The 24,237-nt window shown below is 42.2% G+C and overlaps 1 protein-coding gene across 8 annotated transcripts in view; it reads left to right on the top strand.

Annotated features, from left to right (window-relative positions):
* ZNF521 (zinc finger protein 521) overlaps positions 1–24,237 on the top strand; it is a 234,148-nt gene that overhangs the window by 183,430 nt on the left and 26,481 nt on the right. For all 8 annotated transcript variants that reach the window (XM_086740745.1, XM_086740746.1, XM_086740744.1 and 5 more), the window contains 2 exons: positions 19,411–19,542; positions 22,182–22,297. In XM_086740745.1, the coding sequence (XP_086596871.1) occupies positions 19,411–19,542; positions 22,182–22,297 (248 nt within the window). The remainder of the gene's footprint in view (positions 1–19,410; positions 19,543–22,181; positions 22,298–24,237) is intronic.

Raw genomic sequence — 24,237 nt, 5'->3', positions numbered from 1 at the left:
CCATGAGATGATTTCTCCAAATTAGAAAGACTTAGACTTTTCTTTATCTATATAGATAGATAGAGATCTATTTTTTTTTAATGCTTCCGATTAGCCTTTTTCTAGCTCCCTACCCACTCCCCAAGGAAAGAAGTGTTTCATTGTACTGAAGGGAGAAGCCTATCAAGGCATTGTCATGAAACAGTGCCTCACATCCATAATCAGCAGGAGAAGCCAGTGTCCACTGCTTTTTTTGATTTAGTGTTTTACTGGTTTAGGCTTTTGTCTTTTTTGTGTTTCAGTGGAACACACCATCATGAGTAGCCCTGTTGTGGAGTCCTGGAAAGCAAAAGTGTCAGTCAGAAGTCTGTTGTGAGGGCCTTGTTCAGCAGCATGTCAGGGCCATGTGTGAGGTGCTGGGTACCCACCAGCACCTTGGGAATTCAGTGTGACCGTGAGGCATTATGGAGTGTGTAGGAAGAAGCCTTTGACTTAGCTTCCTTTATTGCACGGATGGAGAAAAACAAATCATACTCAGGGAATTTACTGAAGTTTTGTGTGAAGTCCAATATCAGCACAACAATAACACACAGTGACACACAGAAATGTGCAAAAAGCAGCCCCTGCCCCAAATGCGTGCAAAGGCACTCTGAGTGCTCATTTGCAACGGAAATAACATTTGTCTCATTTGGTAAATAACTGCAAGGTGGCCTCCTAACAGTGACTTCACACCCCAAGCCATACCGCAGGTGACCTCAAAGGATGCCAGCCAGGCTGACCATGAAGAACATGCTCTGGTTTGGGTTGCTGTTTTTTTCCATACCATAAAATGAGGGATGGGGAGGAGTGCGGTGGTCACCTGGGATCAGCCAGGCTCTCTGCACTGGGTGGGACTTGTAGCAGGTGGCAAGAGTGACAACTTGGGACATTTGGGAGAGCAAACAATTTCCCTTCTCCACACCTCACCCAAAGTGACAAGTAACTAAATGATACATATTTAAAACACTGTCATTTATGTACCTGGTAAGCCAGAAAGCTCAGCCTATGTTTGAAGCCCTGTTTCTTGAGGGTAGCACATTATGCAGCAGTCACATGGCCAAAGTACATGTCTGTCTGGGTGTCAGTCCCCAGAATTGTTTGCTTGTTTTTGTTCATCTTCTCCCTCTGCTCAGCTGGGATGCTCTCACTGTACTACAATTTCTTTCCTATGCAGAACCATCTCATTTGCTGGCCTTTACAGCCATTCCCTGGGCCTTGGTTTCGATTTGTAAATTTGACATGGAAACAAATACACGTGTGTGCATATGTGTGCACACACTCACTTTTCCATAGTTTACAGAGCAGTTAAAAGGATTAATGAAAATCCCATTCCAGCAATTTTTCCATATGTTTGCGAGACAATCTGCCTTAAAACATTTACAGAGTGTCTGTAATGATGGTATTAAAGCATCGGGTTTGTACCTTGTGAAACACAGTTTGGGGACAGTTGAGTTATCAGTTTAGGTGTGAATAATATAAAATGGTGGAAGAAGCTTGTGTTGAGGCCTGTTTCAAGATAAGTTGCAATTGCCAAAAGACAGAATAATTTTTCGCTAGTGAGAAGCAAGCAGGTAACCTGTCAATAGTGATGATCTAATGGCAGTCTCCAAGCTGTGCTGTGTCATCAGCCAGCTGTCAATCCCACCAGCGTGTCTCAAAAGCACTAATTGTTGTGATAGTATCAGTGTGAAAGCTGCTAAGAAAAAAACATAGTCCCTTGGTGCTGCTTTGTAAAAGATAGGTTGAGGATCAAAGTTCAGCTTGGCTTGACTGGATTTCATTTTTTGCTTGCATAGCTACCTGTTAACACATTACTAAGCACCTAATTGTAGCTGGTTGCAGCTGCAGTTATTTTGCTGGTAAAAGACAGCAATCAAGCTGACTGCAGTCTCCTTCGAAAAAGGTATTTGCCAGCTTCTCATAAAACCATCTCCTCTTCTCCTCAGCAGCCCCATTAAGCTTGGATTGCGGGAAAAATGCCTACTCCTCCTCACTGAAGTTGATACTAGAGACTTGCTCTGGCTATGGTTTAAGGAGTAATTCAAAACTGAAGGAGTAATCCTGCTTAAGCAGTAGTTCAAGCGTCATATCTATATGCAAGTTGAAACGCATATATCTTTTATTGATACCGTGTCCATATTGCTGCTCTTCCATCTTCTCTGTCTCCAGTGCAGTTCATTCATTGCTTGATTATTAAGTCCTGCAAAAGAGCAGAGAGTATTTCTTCTCTTTTGATTAGCAGCTTCAAAGACAGAAATAATATCTGTGTTTAGATAGAGTCTAATATAACACTGGCATTAGAAGAGATATATAACTAGCAGACACCTGTCAGTAATGTTCTCTCAATATTCCTCCACTGTTATTTTTGGCTCCTTTTTTCTCTGTTAATCCACCCATTCCCGTCTCCAAATCCCACTGCTTTTTCCTTCTCATCATCTCAAAGATCTCTCCATTTCTTTCCACCTCTCCAGCCAGTTCTCTTATAAGAAGCCAAGTTTTATTTCACTTTAACCATGTTGCCTTTCCTCAGGCTAGGCAAACACAGCCACCAAGCTGGTTTTGGATACAGATTTATGTGGTTTACTTACACTTACTTGTGTTACTCTTACCCCTTTATTGAGTACGAGCGTCTCGTGATCATTTCCAAAGATCTCTATCCAACACTGCCTTGTTGAGATTCCTGTATCCCTGCCTCTGTGCTCTTCTAGTGCTCACAGCTTTGAACATGGATTTTTGGAGTCCCATCATCTTTTGTCACAAAGCTCTTGTGCTTTGAAGAAATGCTGTCAGGACCCCTGCACAGCTCTACCTTGTCCAGCTTTGTGTCCTCTTCAACATCTAAGTTCTGCCATGCTTGCCCAGAGTGATTATTTGTTTCAGAAAAAAAAAGAGCACAGGTATGTGTGCCTTATTCAGTGTTCCCAGCCCCATTCTTTTGTGGCTGCTTGTCCTCACAAGGAGAGGTTCTCTGGGCTGGGGCCACCTGCCTGCAATATAGTGTGAGCCGCAGGGAACGGGTAACAAGGCCACGTTACAGTATACTCTGCTGTTCTTCTCATTCCTTCAAACTCTGACAGGTTACATCTTCAGACTGTCTAGAAAAACACATTTTTAAGAAGATTCAAGTGACTGGGCATTAAGGATTTGCCAAAGCTTATGCAAGCAGCAGGATTTGGGATCCGATCCTGCAGATACTCAGGGCATTTTACATACGGAGAGAGCAAGAGAGGAAAAGACTATATTTATCCTGGTAGGCAACACCAGGGACATGAAAACAATTGACCCCTTTGTTTCTATTTCTCCCCATTTTTGCAACCCTGCCAGGCCTATTTTAGCATCTGTACTCACCTTCCCTGAAGGCAATGCAGTCTTTTTTACTTGGCTTGAAACTGTTTTCCCAGAAACCTTTATGTCAGCTGGCATAGGGAGGGATTTCTTGAGAATGGGTGTGCGAGCTGGGTTCTGTGGTTCCTTAGTTTTTCTGCCGCTCTGGGTGTACCTCAGGAGACTAGCAGCCTGATTAACGCATTGTTCTAAAATGTCAAAAGGACCTCTGAGCACAAAGTCTGGCCCTTCAGAACCACCCAACTCGTGCAAAAGCAAAAGAGGTGCAGCCATAGGGAAAATGTCAAGCTGCAAGCGTCATTGCTACCAGTAAACAGGATCACTCATTTGACCGAGGTAAAATGAATGCTAAAAATACACGGTGCCCATCCACTTCTCCCATTCAGTATTGCAGCTCAGCTGCTGAGCCAGGGAGTTTTGTCTGCGTTTGTGACACATCCCACACAGATAAATAAATAAATAAATCAGGGAACATACAGTAGATGCATTTTACTGCCAGAGTGGAACTTCACAATCCTACCAGGGGACCTTTTTGTAATGTTTGTAATGTGCTGCTATCGTGCTTTAGCAAAGAAAAATGTCACTGCTGGGCTTTATTTTTAACAGACTTTTTTAACATAAATTAATGCAAGCAAATGTAGTGAAACAGATCTTCCTTTATGTTTGGGTGAAAGCAGTGAGGGGGCTTGGGGGAAGAGCATGCACGGGCAGGGGGTGGAGAGGGCAGAAAGGGAGTTTCTTCTGCAGTTCCACAGCAGAGAGGTGGATGTTTTTTTAAAGGTGTGTAAATGCAGATAGGCACCCAGCTTCCACTGGCAGTCCCTGGGCTTGAGGAATCAAGCCGCCTTTGAATGTATCATTTGTGTGGCGTCTTAAAAAAAAAAAACATTATAAAACATGCAGCCTAAGTTATCAAACATGCAAGACCATATGCTCTATCAGTGTTCACTTGGCTGAAACCAGTCAATCCCCATGCGTCCTCTTTTATTATACGAGATAAAATTATCAGGTCGCCCTAAGAAGTGACATTGGTTACTTATTGCATGAACCCTACCAGAGTTGCATCATATTATATTTCCCTCATGCTTGAGACCATTATACTTGCAGTGTTTGCTAGCTTTCTCCTGTTTCTCTAACACAAATGCAAACACACATCCTACAGGATTGTAGGCAAACTCTTCCCTTCCGACATTGATTTGTTTTGTACTGCCGGAAAGAGACATCACTGCAAACCCTGGCAAGGCAACATGCACTTCTTTCATGTCAGCTTCTCATGGAATTAAAGGTGAAAGACACTTGTTATTTGGCAGGTATTTTTCACTTACCATGATGCAACAGAGTTTTGATCCAGGCACAGAGGGCACGGAATGTGTGATTCAAAAATAATGTACTGTACATGATTACTGTACATGATGTAATATCTTACCAACACAGTGAACCAAGGGCAAAGCAACAACTTTAATTTGGAATTTTCCTGCTATTGCCGCTTTTTACTGAGACCTTCACAGTGGTTTGTTTTCCGAGAAACGCTGATGTTCTGGTATGTCGGCCAACTTTCTGTTTGCTATAGCTCACTTTCAAGGTATTTTTTTTTCTCATCATAGTCAGCTTGGTATTTTATCTTTTGGGGGAGAGGAAGGGTGTGTCAGTTGGACATATGAGACATTGGAAAGAGAAGGGTGTTGGTAGATGGTTTACAAGTATGGCTCTCAGTTTGGTTGCCCCACATCAGTTTGCTTGCTGCTCTGTGGGTATTCTTCGTCAACTATTATTTTCAGTCCTGATCTTTGGCTTCTGGTGCCCAGCTGAACTACAGAGGCTGCCCACCTTTTCTGCTGTATAATTTTCAAGGATTTAACACAGCAATTTTTCTTCTCCTCTGGCATATCATAGATCAAGTCCAGCAATCTAACAGAAATGAACATCAAAAAAAATATGTTGCTTATTTGGAAAAGTGTCACGGAATCAAAATCTGCATGCTTCACTCTTAGCAAAATGCATTGCTGAATCTAAGAGCAGGCTCTTGCTGGTCAGTGATACACAGCATAGCAAGCGAGTTTACCCTCTTGCTCTCCTCCTATCCCTTTTTTTTCTTTTTCTGACTTCTAAAATGCTCCTGTTTTTCCAAATATGACTAGAGGGGTAATACTCCTCCTTGACCTTATTTTCTGTTGTTCAAATCGTGCCTAGTGTTAAATCCCTCCTCTCACTTCAGGTTTAATAAATTAAAAGTTGCTTCTTGAGTGAGGTGAAGGAGGCAATTGAAGGGGCTGGGGAATATATTCTATCTGCTTTGCATCTTTGTGTCTTGGATGCTTGTTTTCCCCACTTTGTTTGGGGAAAGACTGACAAGTAAGCATAACATGCCAAGTAAGCACAGAAACGTGCTGCCTGCAAGGTTTGTGCTGAAGACACTTTGTTTTAAACAATGTCAGGGCTTCCAACTGATGGCCTTCCAGCTTTCAAAAAGAAAAGACTAGATGAGTTAAATGCGCATCTTCTACAATTCTGTTAAGAAACACTTTATTTCTTAACACCATCAAGAGGTTGATGTTAATGGAAACAAAATCCCATGGAGCTTGCCTTTGTTAAATAATCAAGGTGTACAATATTTAAAATTTTAGATGGTAGCTTAAATGAACCTGTTCATGTCTTGGACAAATTGTCATAAAGTTAAGAAATTAAAAATTTGCCCACAGTAAAGATGCTCACAGCATCTTTATAATTCCACATGATAGCTGAAGAAATATTTTACCTCTTTTTTTGTTTGTTTTGCAGGCAGTAAAAGGGATGGCTGCCTTGCTGGCAGTCTTCTTTTCCCTGACTAAATGTGAAAAAACCTGGGTCCACAAGTAGTTTGTGTTTCCCCTTCCATTCTTCTGCTTATTCTTCAGCTGTGTCAACAGTATGTGTGGATAAATAAAATATCATCAAGAATGCTGATACCATCTTCCTTTTCCCCTTTCCCTCCTCTAACTTACAATAATGTGGGGCAAAGGTCTACATAACACAACACAGTTACGATAACTAGTACATTTGTATTTCTGCTATGATGAGAGGTCTGCTGTAGTGAGACTCATCCACTGTTGCTGCTTCTTCTCAGCAGTGTTAATTATTCTTCAGGCTCATGTAGCGTGCGTATGGAAACACAAAATAAGCGATCAGGGAGTAGGATATTTTTGGTTTTATTTGTTGTGTCAGTGACACTTCCACTCTGACACAAACTCACAGCACAACACTCCTGATCTGTAATGAGGTTGTGTCCCAGGATGTGTATTAAAAGCACTAAATAGTCCCTTGCTTATTCAAAATCCTCGTTTATCTGAATTAATTTTGTGTCCCCCATTTCATTTGGGTAAATTAGGTTTCACAGTTTCACAATTTGATCACAAGTCTCACAATGTTCAGTGTTTCTTTTTCAACCTGAGCCCTTGAAATGCCAGTACTGCATCAAAATTTCAGTCTCCATTTAAAAAAAAAAAATAAAAAAAATCAAATACTCACTTTCCTTGTTAGAGAGAAACCCTGTCAGGGGAAACTGCCCAAACTCGAATGCCCAGTGCAGAATTCCAGGCATACACTGGGTTAAATCTCATGATTTTTAACCCGTTTTCCCGATTTTGCAGCATGTGACATTAATAAATCTAGTTTTGGCGACTGCCAGACACCTTGTGAGTGTATCCACATGTAGAGCTGGACCAGGTCGGCTTTCGGTGGTGCAGAAGCAGAAGGGGAAGAGGGAAGCGCAGGTCTGCTCTGAGCCCGAACGGTTCCCGGGTGTAATTGAGCCGAAACTCGGTCTCAATGCCAGTGTCCGGCTGTCTCAGATGGGGATTTCACTAGGGCTATGAGTGCCATGCGGGGTTTCGACCGCCTCCTCCGCCCTGTGCACCCCTCCCGGACCAACTAAAAGCCGGCCGGGGGCGCGCCCGGCCCCCTCAGCGCTGCGTTCACCCGGCGGGAAGCGAGGAAGCGCGGCCCGCGGGGCCTTGCGCCTCCCTGCCGAGGCCCTGCCGCCTGCGGGGTCCTCCCCTCCGGTCCCGCCGGGGCACCGGGGCGGTCGGTGGTGGCGGGCGGGCCGCCCGGAGGGGAGGGACTCGCCGGCGGGCCGGGGCCCGGGAGCGGCGGGGTGGGAAGGGGGAGGCAGGCCGGCAGCAGGAGCCCGGAGTGGGACCGAGCCCCACCGGCTGCTCCCCTGGCGCGAACGGGGCTGCCAGAGGCTGAGCCGGCTCCTGAAAAGGGAAGGTGTTGAGTGATGGGTTTCAGGGAGATGGCTGGGAGGGGGAAGGGAGGTGTGAAAGAGAGGGAGAGGGGGAATTTGGCACTTGCCCAAACCCCCGGGGAAGGAAAGGGCTGGAAGGAACCCCAGCAAAGCCCCCGTCTCCTGACCCTCCTCCCTGTTCCTGATAAGTGTGGTTTGAATCCTCCTGCCTTTCTTCTTGGAGTCCCCTTTTTCCTACCTCCTCTTATTTAAATAAACGCGCACACACACACGCATGCACACCATGAAAAATCAGCCTTTTGGAGAATATTTCAGCCAACAAATGCAGTCTTGTAAGTTATTCATTAGCGTATGCCTTCATAAAAGGCTAAAGCCTTGCAGTGGTCAGCCACCTCTCTCTTGCTGTTTCAGGCATGTTTTTCATATCGCATTTCAGATTTCCTCAGAGTCTTACAAGTGTTTTTTGGTATTTCAGTGATGTTAATCACCTCATAGTCATTTAATGTCACGCCACATTTTTCTCCAGCTCTCTTAAGTTTTATCTAGAGAGGATATACACTGACCTGACAGCCTATACATTTATTTTTCTCATAATAGTGCTGTATTTTTTTCCTTTGGTAATACAGTTAGATGCCTTATACTTGTAACCTGCTGTTCTTTTTAATTGCTTATTGTTATTAATTATATAGTGGTAACGTTGGCTTGCAACATTTGGCTGTAAAAATACATTTATTGTCATTGCCATTGGAGCTGCGCTAAATTACCCAAGCTCTGTCTGGAAATGAATGCTTCTCTGCATTTCTTCAGTGAAATTTGAATGTGAGCTAAATCGATACTTTCTTTTGCCTCTTCACCTCATGCCCTTGTCCTGCTTCAGCTTGCCACCCGTTCTGTTCCATCAGCCTTTTCAGTCTACCTCCTTTTTTCTTTATTGTTGCTACCACATCTGTTCTCCTTCTCCAACCAATCTTTGCCAGTCAATGATACATCTCTTTTCAGACAATTCTCCTCTGTTTCTTCTGCTCTTGTTTTTCCTCTTTTTCCCTTGTTGTTTCACATTCATAACTTTTCCATTCTGCTACCTGAAAGTTCACTGGAGGGGAGGATATGTTCTTAGGCGCCAGTCCTCTGCAGCTCAAATAGTGGAAAATGGTATCTGCTTCAGTGAGGAATTAGGTTTAATAAATAAGTGGAATATATATTTAAAAGTGGCATTTAGAATTTTTTTTATATAAGCAACCAACCCACAAACGTAACAAATAGAGGAAGAATAACTAATTTGCCCTCATTATTCTCTTATCCACAAACGAAGAACTTTTAATATAAAAATCCCAACAGCTGTTTGTTCAGCTCAGTGTGAAGTCTTAGTACCAGCAGAGAAAGTGGGAAGGAATGTGGAGTAGGTTTAGAATGAAGTCTGGTCCCTTTTTGATATGTGAGCCCAAAGCTGCTTGCTTGCTTTATATCAGGATCAAAGAGAGAGACAGGGAAAGGTTAGTGCAAATTAAAATTGAGCTTTCTCATGCTTTCCTAAATAAAACAGCAAACTAAGTCAGATGAGCAATATAAATAATACTGTTAAATGGAGCTTTAATCATTTTAATACATTGCTGTACAAGGAGATCTCCCCTAACTGGCAAAGCAGTTTGCTCGGGTGAAAAGAATCTAATTAAATGCCCAGTTATCAGCATAGACCTGAGGGCCTTAACGGCCTGAACCACTTCTTCCTCCCTGATTTTTCTCAGGGCTGAGGGGAGGAGATGGATGTTAAGAGGAGAGAAAGCAGGAAGCTGATACACCCCTAAATGAGTTTAAGAGCTGGATCAATATCCCAGCAATTGCTGCTCATTTCAAAGTGTCCCTCACCTATGTAAGAAGATGCCAAATAATCTTCGACTCCTATAATGGCATTCAGATTTGGAAAAAAATGGTCAATAGTATCTGATGTATTAGGAAATTTGAGGAGCACTGTTATTTCTTCATGCTGTCAATTCAAATAGTCAGTAATTCAGAAAAGCCCTATCCTATCCTATCCTATCCTATCCTATCCTATCCTATCCTATCCTATCCTATCCTATCCTATCCTATCCTATCCATCTACCCTACTCTTTTTTTTCAATTTTCCTTTTTTCTTCCCCTTCTTTTCAGAGTAAGCAGGCAATACTTTGTAGGTTGGATAAACAGCATTTCAGCATTTAGAGACTTTATCTTCCAGACATCTAATGGCTTCATGCCAAAAGAAAGAGGGCAGCTCTGACCCTTTCTGTATATTCAGAACAAAAGAAATACCTGATGAGAGTTGTGTACAAAATGTAATTTCTACTGCTGGTCCACTGTGGTGTAGAATTAATATTGATGCTTTGATTGTCTCCGTGCAAGAAGATGTTTTCCCAGTACCCCTAAATTCAGAACAGGTTGTGTTTAGTTTATGCAACATGAAAGATCCTCTCCTAGTTTGAAACAATTTGTGTTTTCTCTGTGCAAAACCTAAAAGTAGATATACCTGTACTTCCACAAGTTCGAGAAGTCCCAGATGGGTGGGAATTACTAGTACACACTTAACATCAAATAACAGAGAAAGCTGGTTCTCCAACCAGGAAGCACGAACAAGAAAAAGAAACTGTAGCCTACATTGTGAATAAAAATATCGAAATCAAGTGAACAATGCTAAAAATCCAAAAAGTTTTCACTTATATTTTGCTGTTCTTAATTCTTCTGAATACAGATGTGACATTTTTATTAGTTTTTCCCCCTACAGTTTGATTAAATTGTTAATAACTACTTTGCTCAGGCAATCTCTGAGCCATTCAAATAGTAATTTTACTTTAGTAGAAAAGATTTGGTCCAAAAAACTTTGTTCTCAGAATGAAAAAGGCTCTTAGCTCACTTAATAGAAGAAAGAAAGACTCCATTCTGATCTGAATTCCGACACTGTCTTAATAACGATGAGCAGATTAAGCAGGGCCTGATTCTTCATCCACTTGAATTTAGTAAGAGAGTTCTCATTCTCTGTTTGGGACGGAAAAACAGACATTTAGCAGCTCTGGGGTTTGATTTCTTTATCTGTAATATGCAGATAATAATCTGTATCTCACTGTGCCGCGTAAGGATAGAGGGCTTGACCTTGCACACTTTGGCAGAATTTAGCCCCACAAAAAGTCTAGACAAGAATCTAGTAAGAAGGGAGGCTTGCTCCCCTGAGCTAGTTATGCCAGCATTTGAAGGATCAGTCTCCAAGTTTTTAATCAGTGAGCACTAAGTGCTTTTTGAAAAGGTAAACGTTGAGCTGGATCATCTGTCTACAAATAACTCATACCACTCAGCTTATTCCTACTGGTTTAAATTTCTTTTTATATCCCATGGTAAAATTGTTTCCAAAATAAGCTCTATCACATGGGATTTTATTGCAGTGATGGAGTGTAACCTTGTAATGTGTAGAGCTATGTGATGCAACACAGACTTTTTTTTTTAACAAATTTTAATACCTTTTCCTGATGCAGTTACAGATAAGGAGTAGCAAATTATGCATGTCGCATCAATCGGTGAATAGCCCTGTTGCTGAATTCCTGAACTCTCTCCTGGTAGCCAGTTGCCCAGAAAATGCTGTTCTTTGATGGAGAGGGCATTTGCTGCATTTAAATCGTTCTTACTTGAGCTGAAAACATGACAGTTATTAAGAAATAGACCCTGCCAGTTGCCCTTCTTTTATTTTCATCCAGCCTCACCGAAGCCAGACAATTCATGGCTTTAATAGAACATACAGGGCACATGTGGTAAGAAGAGTTCACTTACAAGCAGCCAAAGTGAGTGCAACCAAGCAAAAAAGTGAACAGTTGGTGAAGTGAAATGCATCCCTTGCTTCAGACAAAAATACAGCGGAATGAAAGATGCAGTAGACTGGCTTACCCTTAAGCAGATCTAATTTCAAAATCTGGCCCTGGAGAGAAGAACTTTTGCTTTAATTGAGGAGGTGGATCCCAGCTTTTTGTCACTCCATCAATCAGCACCCTTTGCTGTAGCTGTAGCAGTACGCTGCAGAAGGCTGTAGGATTTATTCCCTGCGTGTTGAATAAGGCTTCTTACCTGGTGCTGCTGGGAGCCGGCGTGGCCTGGCCTCAACAGCACAGTGCGTATCCCGTCCTCTTCCTTCTGATGCTGGCCAGTGTCCTTCACGGCCGAGTCATAGCCTGGTCTCAGCTTTACCCTTGGGAGGTTGCAGTTGTTGGTGATTCAATAGTTTAGGATTGTTCCTTGTATCTTGTCCACCTCCTTCCTCAGGCACAGGCAGAGCCTTGCCCAAAAAGCAAGGGGAGAGACATTGCTCAGGTTGCAGCCTGATGTTTTGAGTTTCCCAGTCTCTAGCTAACATCATGATTTTGGTTAACAGTGGTATTGTGAGTAAACACAGATCACCATGCAGGCCTGCCTGTGCGGGCAGTAGTGTGTGGCACAAAAGGGAAATTTAGGATAACAGGGCTGAGAGGGTGAGGAAGATATTTCCTTCCCCAGCCCTCCTGATTCCAAACATGTGGTGATCTGCCCTGGACACTGCAAGAGAAACACAGGTGTACTTTTATCTTTCCATCCAATCCTCCATCCCACCCCATCCGAACTGCACCATTAGGACTTTTAAAAAAACCTGCTTTTCCATGACAGGTTCTTCTCATGGCTGTAAATTCCAGCTGTGTTCTTTTTCCTGCTGCAAATTCCAACTGTGTGCTTTGCCTTTACTGTATCTCCTTCTTTATCACTATATTCCAGTGCTTTTCATGTCAACTTCCAAAATTAACACCGTGGTGGATAGAGTTTTTCATTAGAGGGTTTGTGATAATGTTTGAGAAATTGAATATGACAGAAGCACTATTACAATCAGGGAGAAATTATGAACATGGTGCTGGAGACTTCAGGCACTGTTTCGTTTCAGATTCCAAGCTTGGAAGAGGTGTTGTGTGTTCCTTAGCAAGCAAGGAGACTTGTCATGCACTTACTCACCGTAGTGGACCCTAAGACCGAATTTCGAGCAGGGATGAGATTGTCTTTCATGGCAGGGAGAGGCTGATGAGTGTGTGGGTGTATGACCGGTAGAATTAAAAAGATGCAGACAAACACAGCACTGGAAGCTAGGAAGCATGGATGGCTGTATTCTCTGCAAATTACAGTGTTGTACGGTATATTTTGTCCTTTTCCCTGTTTTCAGTGTGAGATGTTATAGCTGAGGGGTTAGCTGTCATCCATGGTGTTTTTTCCTGACTCCTCAGATCTCTGGCTTATAAATGTGTGCTGCAAAATTAACTCGGGGAAGAGTGGAAGCAATGTGAAGAAGGAGAAATTGTTTTAGGGGCATGGTTTGCTTGGTAAAAAAACCATCATAAAGAAAACACATTGAATGTGGGAGGTATGCATGCTTTAGACCTGAAAAAAAATCCAGGGACTGCAGGCCATTTCTTTCCTGTGTGTATGTGGAGGGCAGAGTTTACACGACTTCTTAGCAGACGCTTTTAAGCGTGGACCGAGCCTTGTGGTGATTTACCAAGAAGACATCATCGTCTTTGGCCCTTTGCCTATAGATTTATTCAGAGGAAAAGGCAGAAGGACCCTTCTGGACAATCTCAAGGGTAAATAAGAGAAAGAGTTACTTATAAACTGTTACAAATTGGTACTCGGTAATGGCTGTAGTGTTGATCAGACAATATAAGAGGGCCCCCAGTGGTTACCGGCTTAACAGCTGCATGTAAGTCAGGCAGCGAACATTTGCTTGTAGCTGCTCTAGTTTTGTTTTTATTGAAGAGCAAGAAGCATAAACGTGGGACACGCAGTCTAGAGGCTGCTTAAAGGGTTTCACTTGTTTCAAGTGTATATTGAAATGTCAGGGCCTTCCATGCAATGAACACATTGTGCCTTGAGCTGGTTACACAAATTGGGCCAGGTCAGCTAAAGCAGAACCTCAAGTGGAAGTGTCGGCGGGGGGGGAATCTTGCCTGCCGTACAAGTTACTCGGTAACTCCACAGCGTGGGTAGCTGGTGCAAAGACAGAAGATCCTCAAACGTGAGGATATGCTCAGCACAAAGGCTAATTTTGTTTGCTTTTATAGCTGGTTATCAAGTTAGATGCTGAGGTAATGGGCTGCACCTCAATTAAAATCTACCTACCCTCACTGAAACATTTAACATTTGTGTAAATATTAAACATTTATATGAATATTAAATGCATTTATTTAGAATTGATTCATGTTTACATTTTTCCACTATCTGAATTAAGATTAGAAATGGAAAGTAATTTACTTATGCAGAAATTCTGCATGCATCAAACCCATTTGTCTACCACTGGTGGGCAAACCATCCTCATCCATGTCACGACGTCTTAACCATGTCCAGACTCATATCCTCACCACGTAAGGGCAACAGTAAGCAGCAGTTCTGTGCTGTACAGTGGGTACTTTGTTCTTGCCTTCCTCATGGAGTTGTTGGATCCATAATGTGAAGGACGTGCTGACTTGTTTTACGATGTACCACATCAGGGAATGCAGTGCATAGTTTTCTGTTAGATTTGGGAAAGTGAGGTTTTATATTAAAGGTTCATTTCTTTTTCATCGTTCAGCTAACTCATTTGCACTGTAATATACTTTCCTATTCCTCCTCCTGATTGTTGCTGCTTTTATACCTATTTTGCAAGCCATATTTTTAGTCTAATCCATACAGCAGTTGTCTAAAATTCCTCAACATTGCTTATTTCTTACCTATAACTCTTAATAAAAAATAGGGCTGTGCCAACCTATTATATCCTTAATAGAATATTCTAATGGTTATTAAATCAATTGACTCTGAATCTCACTTTAATAAATGAGTCAGACAGTATTTTCCAATTACTGTCAGCCGCCACCTTTCCAAAGAGCAGATTATTTTGATTGAATTTTTTAAAGCTGTTCAGCACTTTTTTTTCTTCTTTTTTTTTTTTTTTTTTTTTTTTCCTGAGTAAGAGCAAAGAGCAGTAGCTCTGTTCTGCAGGGAAGGAGAGTCTCTTGGTCTGTATCTGACACTCCATTCCATTTCTGATTTATCCCAAATGGAAACTGAAAATGTGAGATTTCACTGGCCCTTTATTTATTAATGATATCATATTTTTCACTTCTGTAGCACCCTATCAAATTGTTTGCTAAACATGAAGAGCTAGATAGGGGCCAGTGTGTAAACAGAGCCTTTTGCATCCCCTTTCCACATCTGGCACCTCTGCAAGAGCTGCCACACTCTGGCTCTTTCATGCCGGTGGGAGATAAAATGCTGGTCGTGCTTTTAAATTCTCTGTGGAGAGCAGAGCAGGGACAAAGCCTTGTTCCCTCATCCTTCTGCAGTGCTGTGTAACCCAAGCAAACAGGCAGTGGTGTGCCCAGACATGTTATTTTCAACCTTTTCAAAGGCATATGGCAGTGATTCTGGGTCTTCTGTGTATGGTAGCTAGTCCTGGACTCTTCTCCAGCCTCACATTTCCAGTTGTATTAAAAGTCTTAAGGGATGCTAATTAGGTCAGCCTATTAAAGTAGAAATTAAAAATTAACACCTCTTCTTTAGAGAAGGTAGACTGAGAAACACAGACCATACCGTCATGCTCAAGGTGATGAGTAAGTCAGTGTCGGAGTTTGGAACGGAAACCGGCACTCCTGGCTCTTCTGACAATACTGCAACCTCATCTGTCTCCCTTAAATTGAAGTCATGCTGGTCTCACGTTCTTGAATTCAAGGACTAGAAGCTTGCTCTTTGTTCTGAGGATGTAGACCAGGTGATGTGCAAAAAGAGGTGAAAAAGAGCATGAGAGGAGAGGCTGATAACTCCCTGAACAGTGGGACTTAGGAAAAAAACTTATTCTATTAGTTATACAAATGCAGTCATATTTTAATTGTGGTCTTTAGAACTAGGAGACTAAAAATATTTTATTTTGAAGAGAAAGCTTAGATTCTGCACAAATTGATGTCTCTTGCCTGGGGAAGTTTCCTATCTGCCCCAGGCGAGTGGGTGAGGGGATTTTTCAAACCCTGTTTATAAGCCTTTAGGAAAATCGGATTTGCAACATACAGTAATCAAAGTGGTTTTGATGTTTGTGACCACGAGATCACCTCGGATCTGAGCGATATGGGAAATACAATAGGGTCACATTTAATGGGGTTCAGTTCCTCTTGAACAAGTACAAATACTGTGTAAGTCGAATTAGTTTTGCTTCAGCATCAGGAGTGCATGTCTTTCTTCCTACTTTTTCCTCATTAGCTAAGGTAATAGAAAGAGGGAAAAAAAAAGGCCTTCTCTGTCTTCTCTAGCTCCACAGAAAAAAAAAATATTTCTTTTTAGGAAGTCTTTCTCCCTTAGAATGTTTGAAGAACTCCCCGTTTAGTGTTCCCATGCTCAGGAATGATTAGCGTGGTTCATTTACACTTTGCCAACAGTAACTCTGTGATCTGAGAATTGGCATCGATTATCTTCGCCTTGACATGTGGAAGATCCTGAGATGGAGCTTCCTTTGTTCTAATTGCTTTGACTGTGTGTATCAGCGCAAACAGTTTGATGAAGGAACTTCACCCTACAGGCTTTCTAGCCCGTAATTACCCTTTGTGGGGACTTGCACCATCTTCAGAACTATCTGTTTGGTATTGACAGCGGCAAAGATCTGGATGTAGGAGAAATGATCTGATCACGTGTGACAGTCTGTACATTCCCCATAATTGATTTGCAAGTTCAGAGAAGAATATGCATTTACATATGGTTTGTTGAGCCTTCCTTCTCTTCTCAGTACGCTGTTCTGCAACTTTGCCCACAGCTGTGGGTTGCTGCCTGTTGGGCGAGCGCGGCATACAGCCTGCCTCGCAGGATGTGGCCATCTCTCTTAGATGTACAGATTGATGCATGCCAGGTTCTTTTCCCTTATGTTCCCCTTTGACAGTGCTTGTGTGGGCCATACTTATCTTCTCTCCCCAGCAGCAAAAGCAGAACACACTGGAAGGGTTTGTCAGTGATGGTGGAAAACCCAAAATCCCAGGCAACCCCTGAGAGTCCACTAAAATTTTCCCCGCTAAGGAAATAGTTAGCATATATTTGATAAATGGTTGATAATTTATCTATGAAGAGTTGCAAAAGGTGTCACCTACCTGATGAGAAGGTGTCACCTACTCCTAACCTGGCCCTGGGAGTCTCTCGCACAGAGTATGTTCAGCCAATGGTACCCGACAACCAGTGTGTCTGGCAGGATGGGACACGTACCTCAGCAGTCTGTGCTCTGCTGCCTCAATGTGCTTGTCTCTGCAGAAAGGCTGTGGTGGCAAAGCAGCTGAGATTGACCTGAGACTTTGTGCTGACAGCTGTCCTCAGTGGATCCAGCTATAAATTGGTGCCTGGTCAGGCGGGCTGGGAGTCAAAAGCAGCAAAGTTCTTCTGTCTGATGTGGGTAACAGAGACAGACACCTCAGTGGCCCCAGTCTATGGGTACGGGATCGCCTGGACCACTGACCTCTTTCAGCTGACTCCCAGAGCAGACCTGCCATTTCACACACCTCTGGTAGCTTTTCAGCGTGTGGAGGTAGGCAGGAACATTGAACACTGCTTTAATTGAAGGACTAGGTGGAGGAGGAAGGGAAATCTGCGGTTTGCTGTGTGAGCGCATGGGCGACGCTCAGCCGTATTTCTCTATAGCTGTGGCACTGCTCTTCTGCAATGACAGACAGGAAGACAGGAGAGTTTAAAAAATGGCCACATGCCAGTGTGTCTGTTTTAAAGAGCCAGAATAGGGTCCTATATTCCTCTCGCAGTCGCTGCATGAAAACACGGTTTTACCGTGAAAGGCAATGAAGGCACCATATACAGGGAGAAACTCTTCAGCAGGGCCTGTTGTGATAGGATGAGGGATAATGGTTATAAAATAGAGAGAGGTAGATTCAGACTAGACATCAGGAAAAATTTTTTTACACTGAGGGTGATGGAACACTGGAACAGGTTGCCCAGAGAGGTGGCAGGTGCCCCATTCCTGGAAACATTCAAGGCCAGGCTGGATGGGGCTCTGAGGAACCTGATCTGCTCGGGGATGTCCCTGCTCCTTGCAGGGGGGTTGGACTAGGTGACCTTTGAAGGTCCCTTCTAACCCAAACTGTTCTATGGTTCTATATGAACACTGTGAGAGCCAGCTGTTTGGTGGAGAGATAGCTCCCCAGTTAAGGACTGTTGTCAGGGCAGAAATTTTTTCAGGGAGTGTATTTCTTAAAAGGAGACAACTTGCCACCCCACCTTGGTTTTGTGTAAACCTTTTAGCTTTGCTGGTTTTTGTCTGCCCATTACCTTCTCATTATAAAGTTCTGACACCTCGTAGAAAACCACAGTTTTCAGTAGTCCCATCTGTGGAACGGCCACCACCACCACCGGGCTTAGCTTGCACTGTCTAATGCCCACAAATTCCCACCCTTTGCTAATGATGCTGTGACTTACGTGGAAGCTGAATTTAGCTTTCGGACTAATGAGCAGTGAACACTGAGGGCTACCATTGAATTTTTTTCAGTTCTGAGAAGTCACTAAGGATAATTTTGAGAGGGCATGTGGCCCCACTCAGCTCCACAAGCACCATCTCATGTTTTCTTCACGCTGGTGGGGAGGATGGCTGATGGGCAGTCCAAAACGTTGCCTCTGCCCTCACGGTCCACAGCAACTGCCATCCGCCAACGTCTCTCCTTACGGTCACTGATCCCTGCAGGCAGTGCTGGGTTGAGCAGGAGGTAGGCAGGGTGGCATTTAGGTGTTGGGGGTGGGCAGAACACTTTCCTAAATCACTGCCTTTCACTTGAGAAACGGTAGGGAGCTGTGCCAGTCGCCAAGCCTTTTATTCCTGCTTGATTTTTAATAATTAGATACAGTATTTACCTGCGAGATCAATGCTACTCGTGTTACACACCGGTGACACACAGAAGGACCTTTTCTAAGCAGCGCTGTGGGAATTGAGGCCTCTGCAGCAGGGCTGGAAGCCACGTCTTACCTAGCAACTGTTTCTAAGTAGGACAGCCGTTGACTGCCCTCATGGCAGAGAGGATGAATCCTGCAGCACCCTCAGGAAGGGAACCTGGTGCCAAGCACCAGCCGGCCTTCGGAGGACAATGGGAGGAAGCGGAGGAACAAGCAACGGGGAGTGGGAAGGGTTTTAAAGTCGCAGGACCTTGACGGGAAAGCTGCGTCGGAAGACCCACGGGGACTTTTCTGAGCTGTTAGGAGGAGAAATGCAAATAAAGGGGGAAAAAAATCAAGGATTGTCAGAAAGGGAGCTGGGAAATCCTGTGGCTTGCAAAAGGTTTTGTGTATGCCCCTGGGACTGAAGACGTGGAGCAGGAATGATGTGAGGGTATAAACTACCCTCCCCCCCGTCACAGTGGTTTTATGAGAAATGCCACGTCAGCCAGAGTGCCAAAAACGTGTGCGTTTGCAGTTCTTACCCATGATAGGCGGGATGATGTGTGATCGGCGTTAAATTCGTCATGTGCTGTTTTGCAAACGTACTCGGTTGTGATCTGGTGATTCTGCTGAGAGATGGTGTTTCAGATCCCACTCATCATTTCCTACTGAAGTCTAATGCTCCGCATTCCTGTTTGGTGGTAACTGTATGTGGAAAATCCATGCTTCTAGTGCCCAGTTAAGCTTTGTACATTCTGAAGCCTTCCAGGTAAAAAAACGTGTTAGCAGCCGCAGGTGCTATGGGGCATCCAGTTTCCTGAGCTTAGGAAAACAAAAACTCTCTTCAGCACATAGATCGTGTTGGACTGGCTCTTTGGTAAGGGTGAATTTCACTTTTGCTTTGATTTTTTCCACAGATGAAGGACTGAACCATGAATGCAAACTCTGCAATCAGACATTCGACTCTCCTGCCAAACTTCAGTGCCACCTGATAGAGCACAGCTTTGAAGGCATGGGGGGCACCTTCAAATGTCCGGTGTGCTTTACAGGTAGGAGGCAATCACTTACAACTGTATCATGCGCTGGCTTTAGGACACTTTTAGGAGGGAACATTACATTTGTGCTTATTGGTAATATTGATTAGAAATCGTTTAGAAAGCCAAGCTTCTTGGAAGATCAGACATCCATCGGTAAGAACTGCATTTCAAGCTCTTCTATTGCAAGTTTGAGTTTCTTATAATTACAAGAGCGATAGTCTGTTACTTTCCACGATATCACGCTCATTACCTTCATGTTCCAAACTTGACAAAGTTAAAACTGCCCAAAAATTTGTGCTTTAAAGCTACGGATATTTCATCTGAAGTAATAGAACTCAGAGCAGAACTTGGCCCCATGGGCAAGGGCTGCTAGCCATAGCCTGTGCAGCAACATTCTCCTCTGATCGGGTAAGAAAGCCCACTTGCATATGTTTATTGGTGTGTGGTGAGAAGAAACACCCTTGTAATGAGTTTTAGAAAGCAAACCATGCTGTCTTGCCACAAGTCAAGTTCTGCTCTCCCCTGACACAAGTCCAAGTGTGCAATAATCCTCCCCAAGTCAGTGGTGTTATTCAGTAGTAAAACCCAAGCGAGAAAATAACTTGACCCAGTAGGGCTAAGCACCACAGTGTTTGGGCCATAATGAGGAACAGAAAAATGCTGTTGTTGGAAATGAAAACACATTAAAAGGATGCCTACAGAGTTGTTGTGAGTTTTTTAAGGACTTCTTTATGGAGCATTTCATAAAATGATAACCTAAAACATAAGTGTTAATATGTAGCTTACATGCCCAATTTTGCTTTACAAGATGAAAATCAAAGATAATCACAAACATGACAAAACACACTTTGGGTATTCTCAATTCTCAATCAATGGCATGCTAATTCTGGAAGCCATTCAAGGTCTCTGTTCTCCATGAATAGGAGTGACGGATTTTCATTGATAGGCAAATAGACCCTTTAATACCTTCGTTTTACTTCTCTTTGTTTGGCAGCTTCCCTCCCAATAAAACCTAAGTGCGCGCTACAGAGGAAAATTAAAGCTGAATTTTTCATCTCTCAGATACAGTGGCTGGTGATGATTATTACCTCAGTGTGTTCAGGTTTCACACATTTCTGTGGATTATAAAATTAAAAAAATACATAGTTCATCTTCACTGCACAGCTTGTCACAGTAATGTCTTAGCGTGGATAGTACTGCCATAAACAGTTTGCCTGTTAGGCATCTGTGTTCAATAATTCTTTCAGTTAGGCTTTTTTTGTTGTTTTTTTTTTTACTTTTATTACTGATTCTACTATTTTTTTTCCCCGTGTCTTTGTGTACACATTATGAGGTGATCTTTTTTTAGTGTAATGCCAAGGGTCTTCGATTTTCAAGTTTGGGGGAGTCGTAAACGCAATATAAAAACTTGCATATGTAAGGAGTACCCACTGACAGTTCTCTTTATGAGCAAGATCCCTGATAAAACTAATCCTTTAACGTTTGAGCCAGTAGCCTTGTAAAATATGTTAAAAGAGTGTGGAGATAAGTCGATTCCAATCTGTGTGAAACACTTTTTCTTTTTGCTGATGGGGTAAATAGACACCGAGCATTAATCATAAACAATGCTGTTTTATTAGCAATATGCCATTAAATTATTTCAGCATGTCTTGCTAGAATATTAACAAGAAGTAAAAATCACCAATATAAGTTTTATGTGGAAAATGGAATCTGATCTTTTTTTTTTCAGGGTAATGAGAAATGTGATTAAAATGTATGCCTCAGAAGAAAAATATTCTGATGTTTTTTGTTGCCTTGCAATTAGAATAATTTTAATGATTAGGAGTGGAGTCAAAGTCAAATGCCAGCATCTTTAATAAATCCTTTCCCTGCCTATACAGATTAATATTGTAGATGCAAACTTTTTTAGGTCACAGTGCACCAGGCATCCATCAGAAGTCAGTGCTGCCAACCCAAACACTGCCTCTGGCATATACAATTTAATTATTAATAGTATGTCTCCTAGGTAAACTGTTACACAGTCTTAGGGCCTTGTTTTGTAGTCATTAAAATTGAACATGTTTATATTATTGAAACCCTTGCATTCAGTGTGTAGGCAGAGTTGATCTTAAAGTATCCAAAGAGAATTTACCTGCAGTTCTGTTTCACATTTATAGACATTGCCCCGGTGTAGCTGTGGGATATAATTTTTAGCATTAGCACATTTAAATACAGAGCTGTTTGTTAGCTTTAACTTTAGGCACACAGAGTAAGCAGGACTTTGGCATCTATGATTTTCAAACCTGTTGGTTGCTAGGAAATACGTTTTGTATGTGTTCAATCGAAGTTCAGTAAGCATGAAGAAATAATTGTGAAGAGAAAATGGCACTTTTAAATTCTTTAAATTTGAAATCGTCATTGGTTGTCCTGTTAGGGCCTTTTTTTTTTCCTTTGCGTGTTTCAATTCATTCATTTTAGAAGAAGGATCACACTTTGTAGGTAAATAGTGTTTGTTGGTACCCATTATAGCAACAGTGTAAAGTGAAATCAGAGTGCACCACCCTAATTTTGCCTCTTGGAATTGCTGAATGTTAATGGGAAATTGTTTATGAAAAGCCTCTTCACTTGCAATATGAAATAATGAAAGGCTTATTGTTTGTCTAATATTCTAGTGTTTGTCCAAGCAAACAAGTTGCAGCAGCATATTTTCTCAGCCCACGGACAAGAGGACAAGATCTATGACTGCACACAGTGTCCACAAAAGTTCTTCTTCCAAACAGAGCTGCAGGTACCACACTTGTTATCTGGGGGTTATAATAGCATTATGTACTTAATATCTGCGTTCAGAGCTTTACTTGCCATGACCTCCTCTGATACTTGCTCATCATCAGGATGGGAATGAGCAAAGGACAAGAGAAATTGCAGGTGATTCAGCCCATGCTGCTTCAAAATGGTGCTGGCAGAAAGCCACCTGGTACAGACCTGAATTTGGGGAGCAACCTTTGGATTCTTGCTTTGTAGGTTTTTGCAGCTCAAGATATTCTTGAGGACAGAGAAATGGGCATCTTATTTTCCTGTTCGATATCCATCAAACACTTACTCAAGCAGTGAAATGGAAAATAAGTGTATTCTTTTGTCTCTAAATGTGAAAAACTAAGCACTGAAGTAGGAGTGTAGGGATGGGGCAAGGGGAGGGAGGAGGGAAGCCGACAGAATTTTTCTTGGTTTACCTGCTGGCCATTTCGCATCAATACTAACTTGGTGGGGAAAAAAATAATAGGGTCAAATGAATGGTACACTGTCTTCTTGTGTGCTGCTGTCAGACTTGTAATGATACTAATTACTAATGGTAAACAAAAGGGCAGAGAGGAAGAACATGTTGAACAAAATCTGAAAACAATTTTGGATAAAGGGATTATTTACTATATATTAACATTCTACACGGCTTGTCTTGGAATGAGAAGTTGTGATGTGTTATTCCTGATGTGGTGTTACACTTTGAGAAAGCAGCAGAAGATTGATTCTAAATTATTTTAGTTTATATTGAAGTATTAAATAGGTTGACAAAGGAAAAAATTGTCAGAGTCTCTGATGGTCTATAGGGGTGGAACAAGGAGAAGTATTTGTACAGTAAGGCCTTTACTACACCATCTGCCGTGTGATTTTTATTTGGAATGAAGAGATTTTTCAGCATTTAAGGTTTTTCAGTAGTTTTTTTATAGCATGGGTCCCCATCCCTAAGTCCTTTGACTGAGGTGTCCACAATCAATTTTGCTTTGAACAAGAGCTGGATTTTATCTCATCAGCAGAGGCAAAAGGCTAGTGAGGCATGTACACACATGCGCCCATTTAGTATTTCACTACTGAAAGCTTTGCACACAGAAAACCTGACATTAATGTTTGGCATGACGATATGAAGTATTTCTTTGGAGAAAAAAAGAAATCAGAGCGTTTAAACTATGCATCATTTCATTGTGTGAGAGATTGGTATTTATATCAGTTGCACTGCATTTTCTCTTTCCTAATTTCTTTCTGCATTAAAACAATAAGGAATAAAACCTTTCTGGTAGCCTTCCCTACCTCTTTCTCAGTGACCTCCTAGGTCATGGGAGATCCTGTAGTACCTGCAGTACCATACCTGTAACACTCCAAGGTGCCTGTGCTGTATCTCTCTCCTATTTTTAATAGATCCAAATCTGTTTTATTTACTGTCCATACCAGGTATTGCATGCAAGCTCTGACCCAAGAGGAGAACAAGGGAAAGAAAAGTAAAAGTTGGACATTTAGGGAAAAGATGGATCATACATAGTGATGGACAGGAAGAGGGAAGATTGAGTTTTCAAGTCAGAAAATGGTCTGGGTTGTGTAGAAAGTTATTGGACTTGCGGGAAAAATAAAGGAGAAACTGAGTGAAATGAGGATAGGTCAGAAACTAATTTTTTTATGTTTCTTTCACAGCTTGGTTTTTGTGGCATAATTTTCTTTGCTTTTTTTTCGGTCAAAATACTTGGGGTTTTTTTGCAAAATGTTTCCAATACGATATAACTGGGTTTTTTTCAGGAAAAAAAATACTTAAATATTTTTGGCTTACTGATTTTCATAAATTCTGTTGTTCATGACTGATTAATCAAAATGAGGAAGCAGGGAGAAGTAGAGACATGAATTGTTTCTGGAAAGAGAAAGGAGAGATTATTAGACAAGAAAGACCAGAAGGAAAACAAAAAACCC

Source organism: Chlamydotis macqueenii, chromosome 2 (genome assembly GCF_036417535.1).
Source record: "Chlamydotis macqueenii isolate bChlMac1 chromosome 2, bChlMac1.mat, whole genome shotgun sequence".
NCBI lineage: Eukaryota > Metazoa > Chordata > Aves > Otidiformes > Otididae > Chlamydotis > Chlamydotis macqueenii.
The sequence above is the reverse complement of the archived record's forward strand: the minus strand, read 5'-3'. Positions and strand labels throughout refer to the sequence as shown.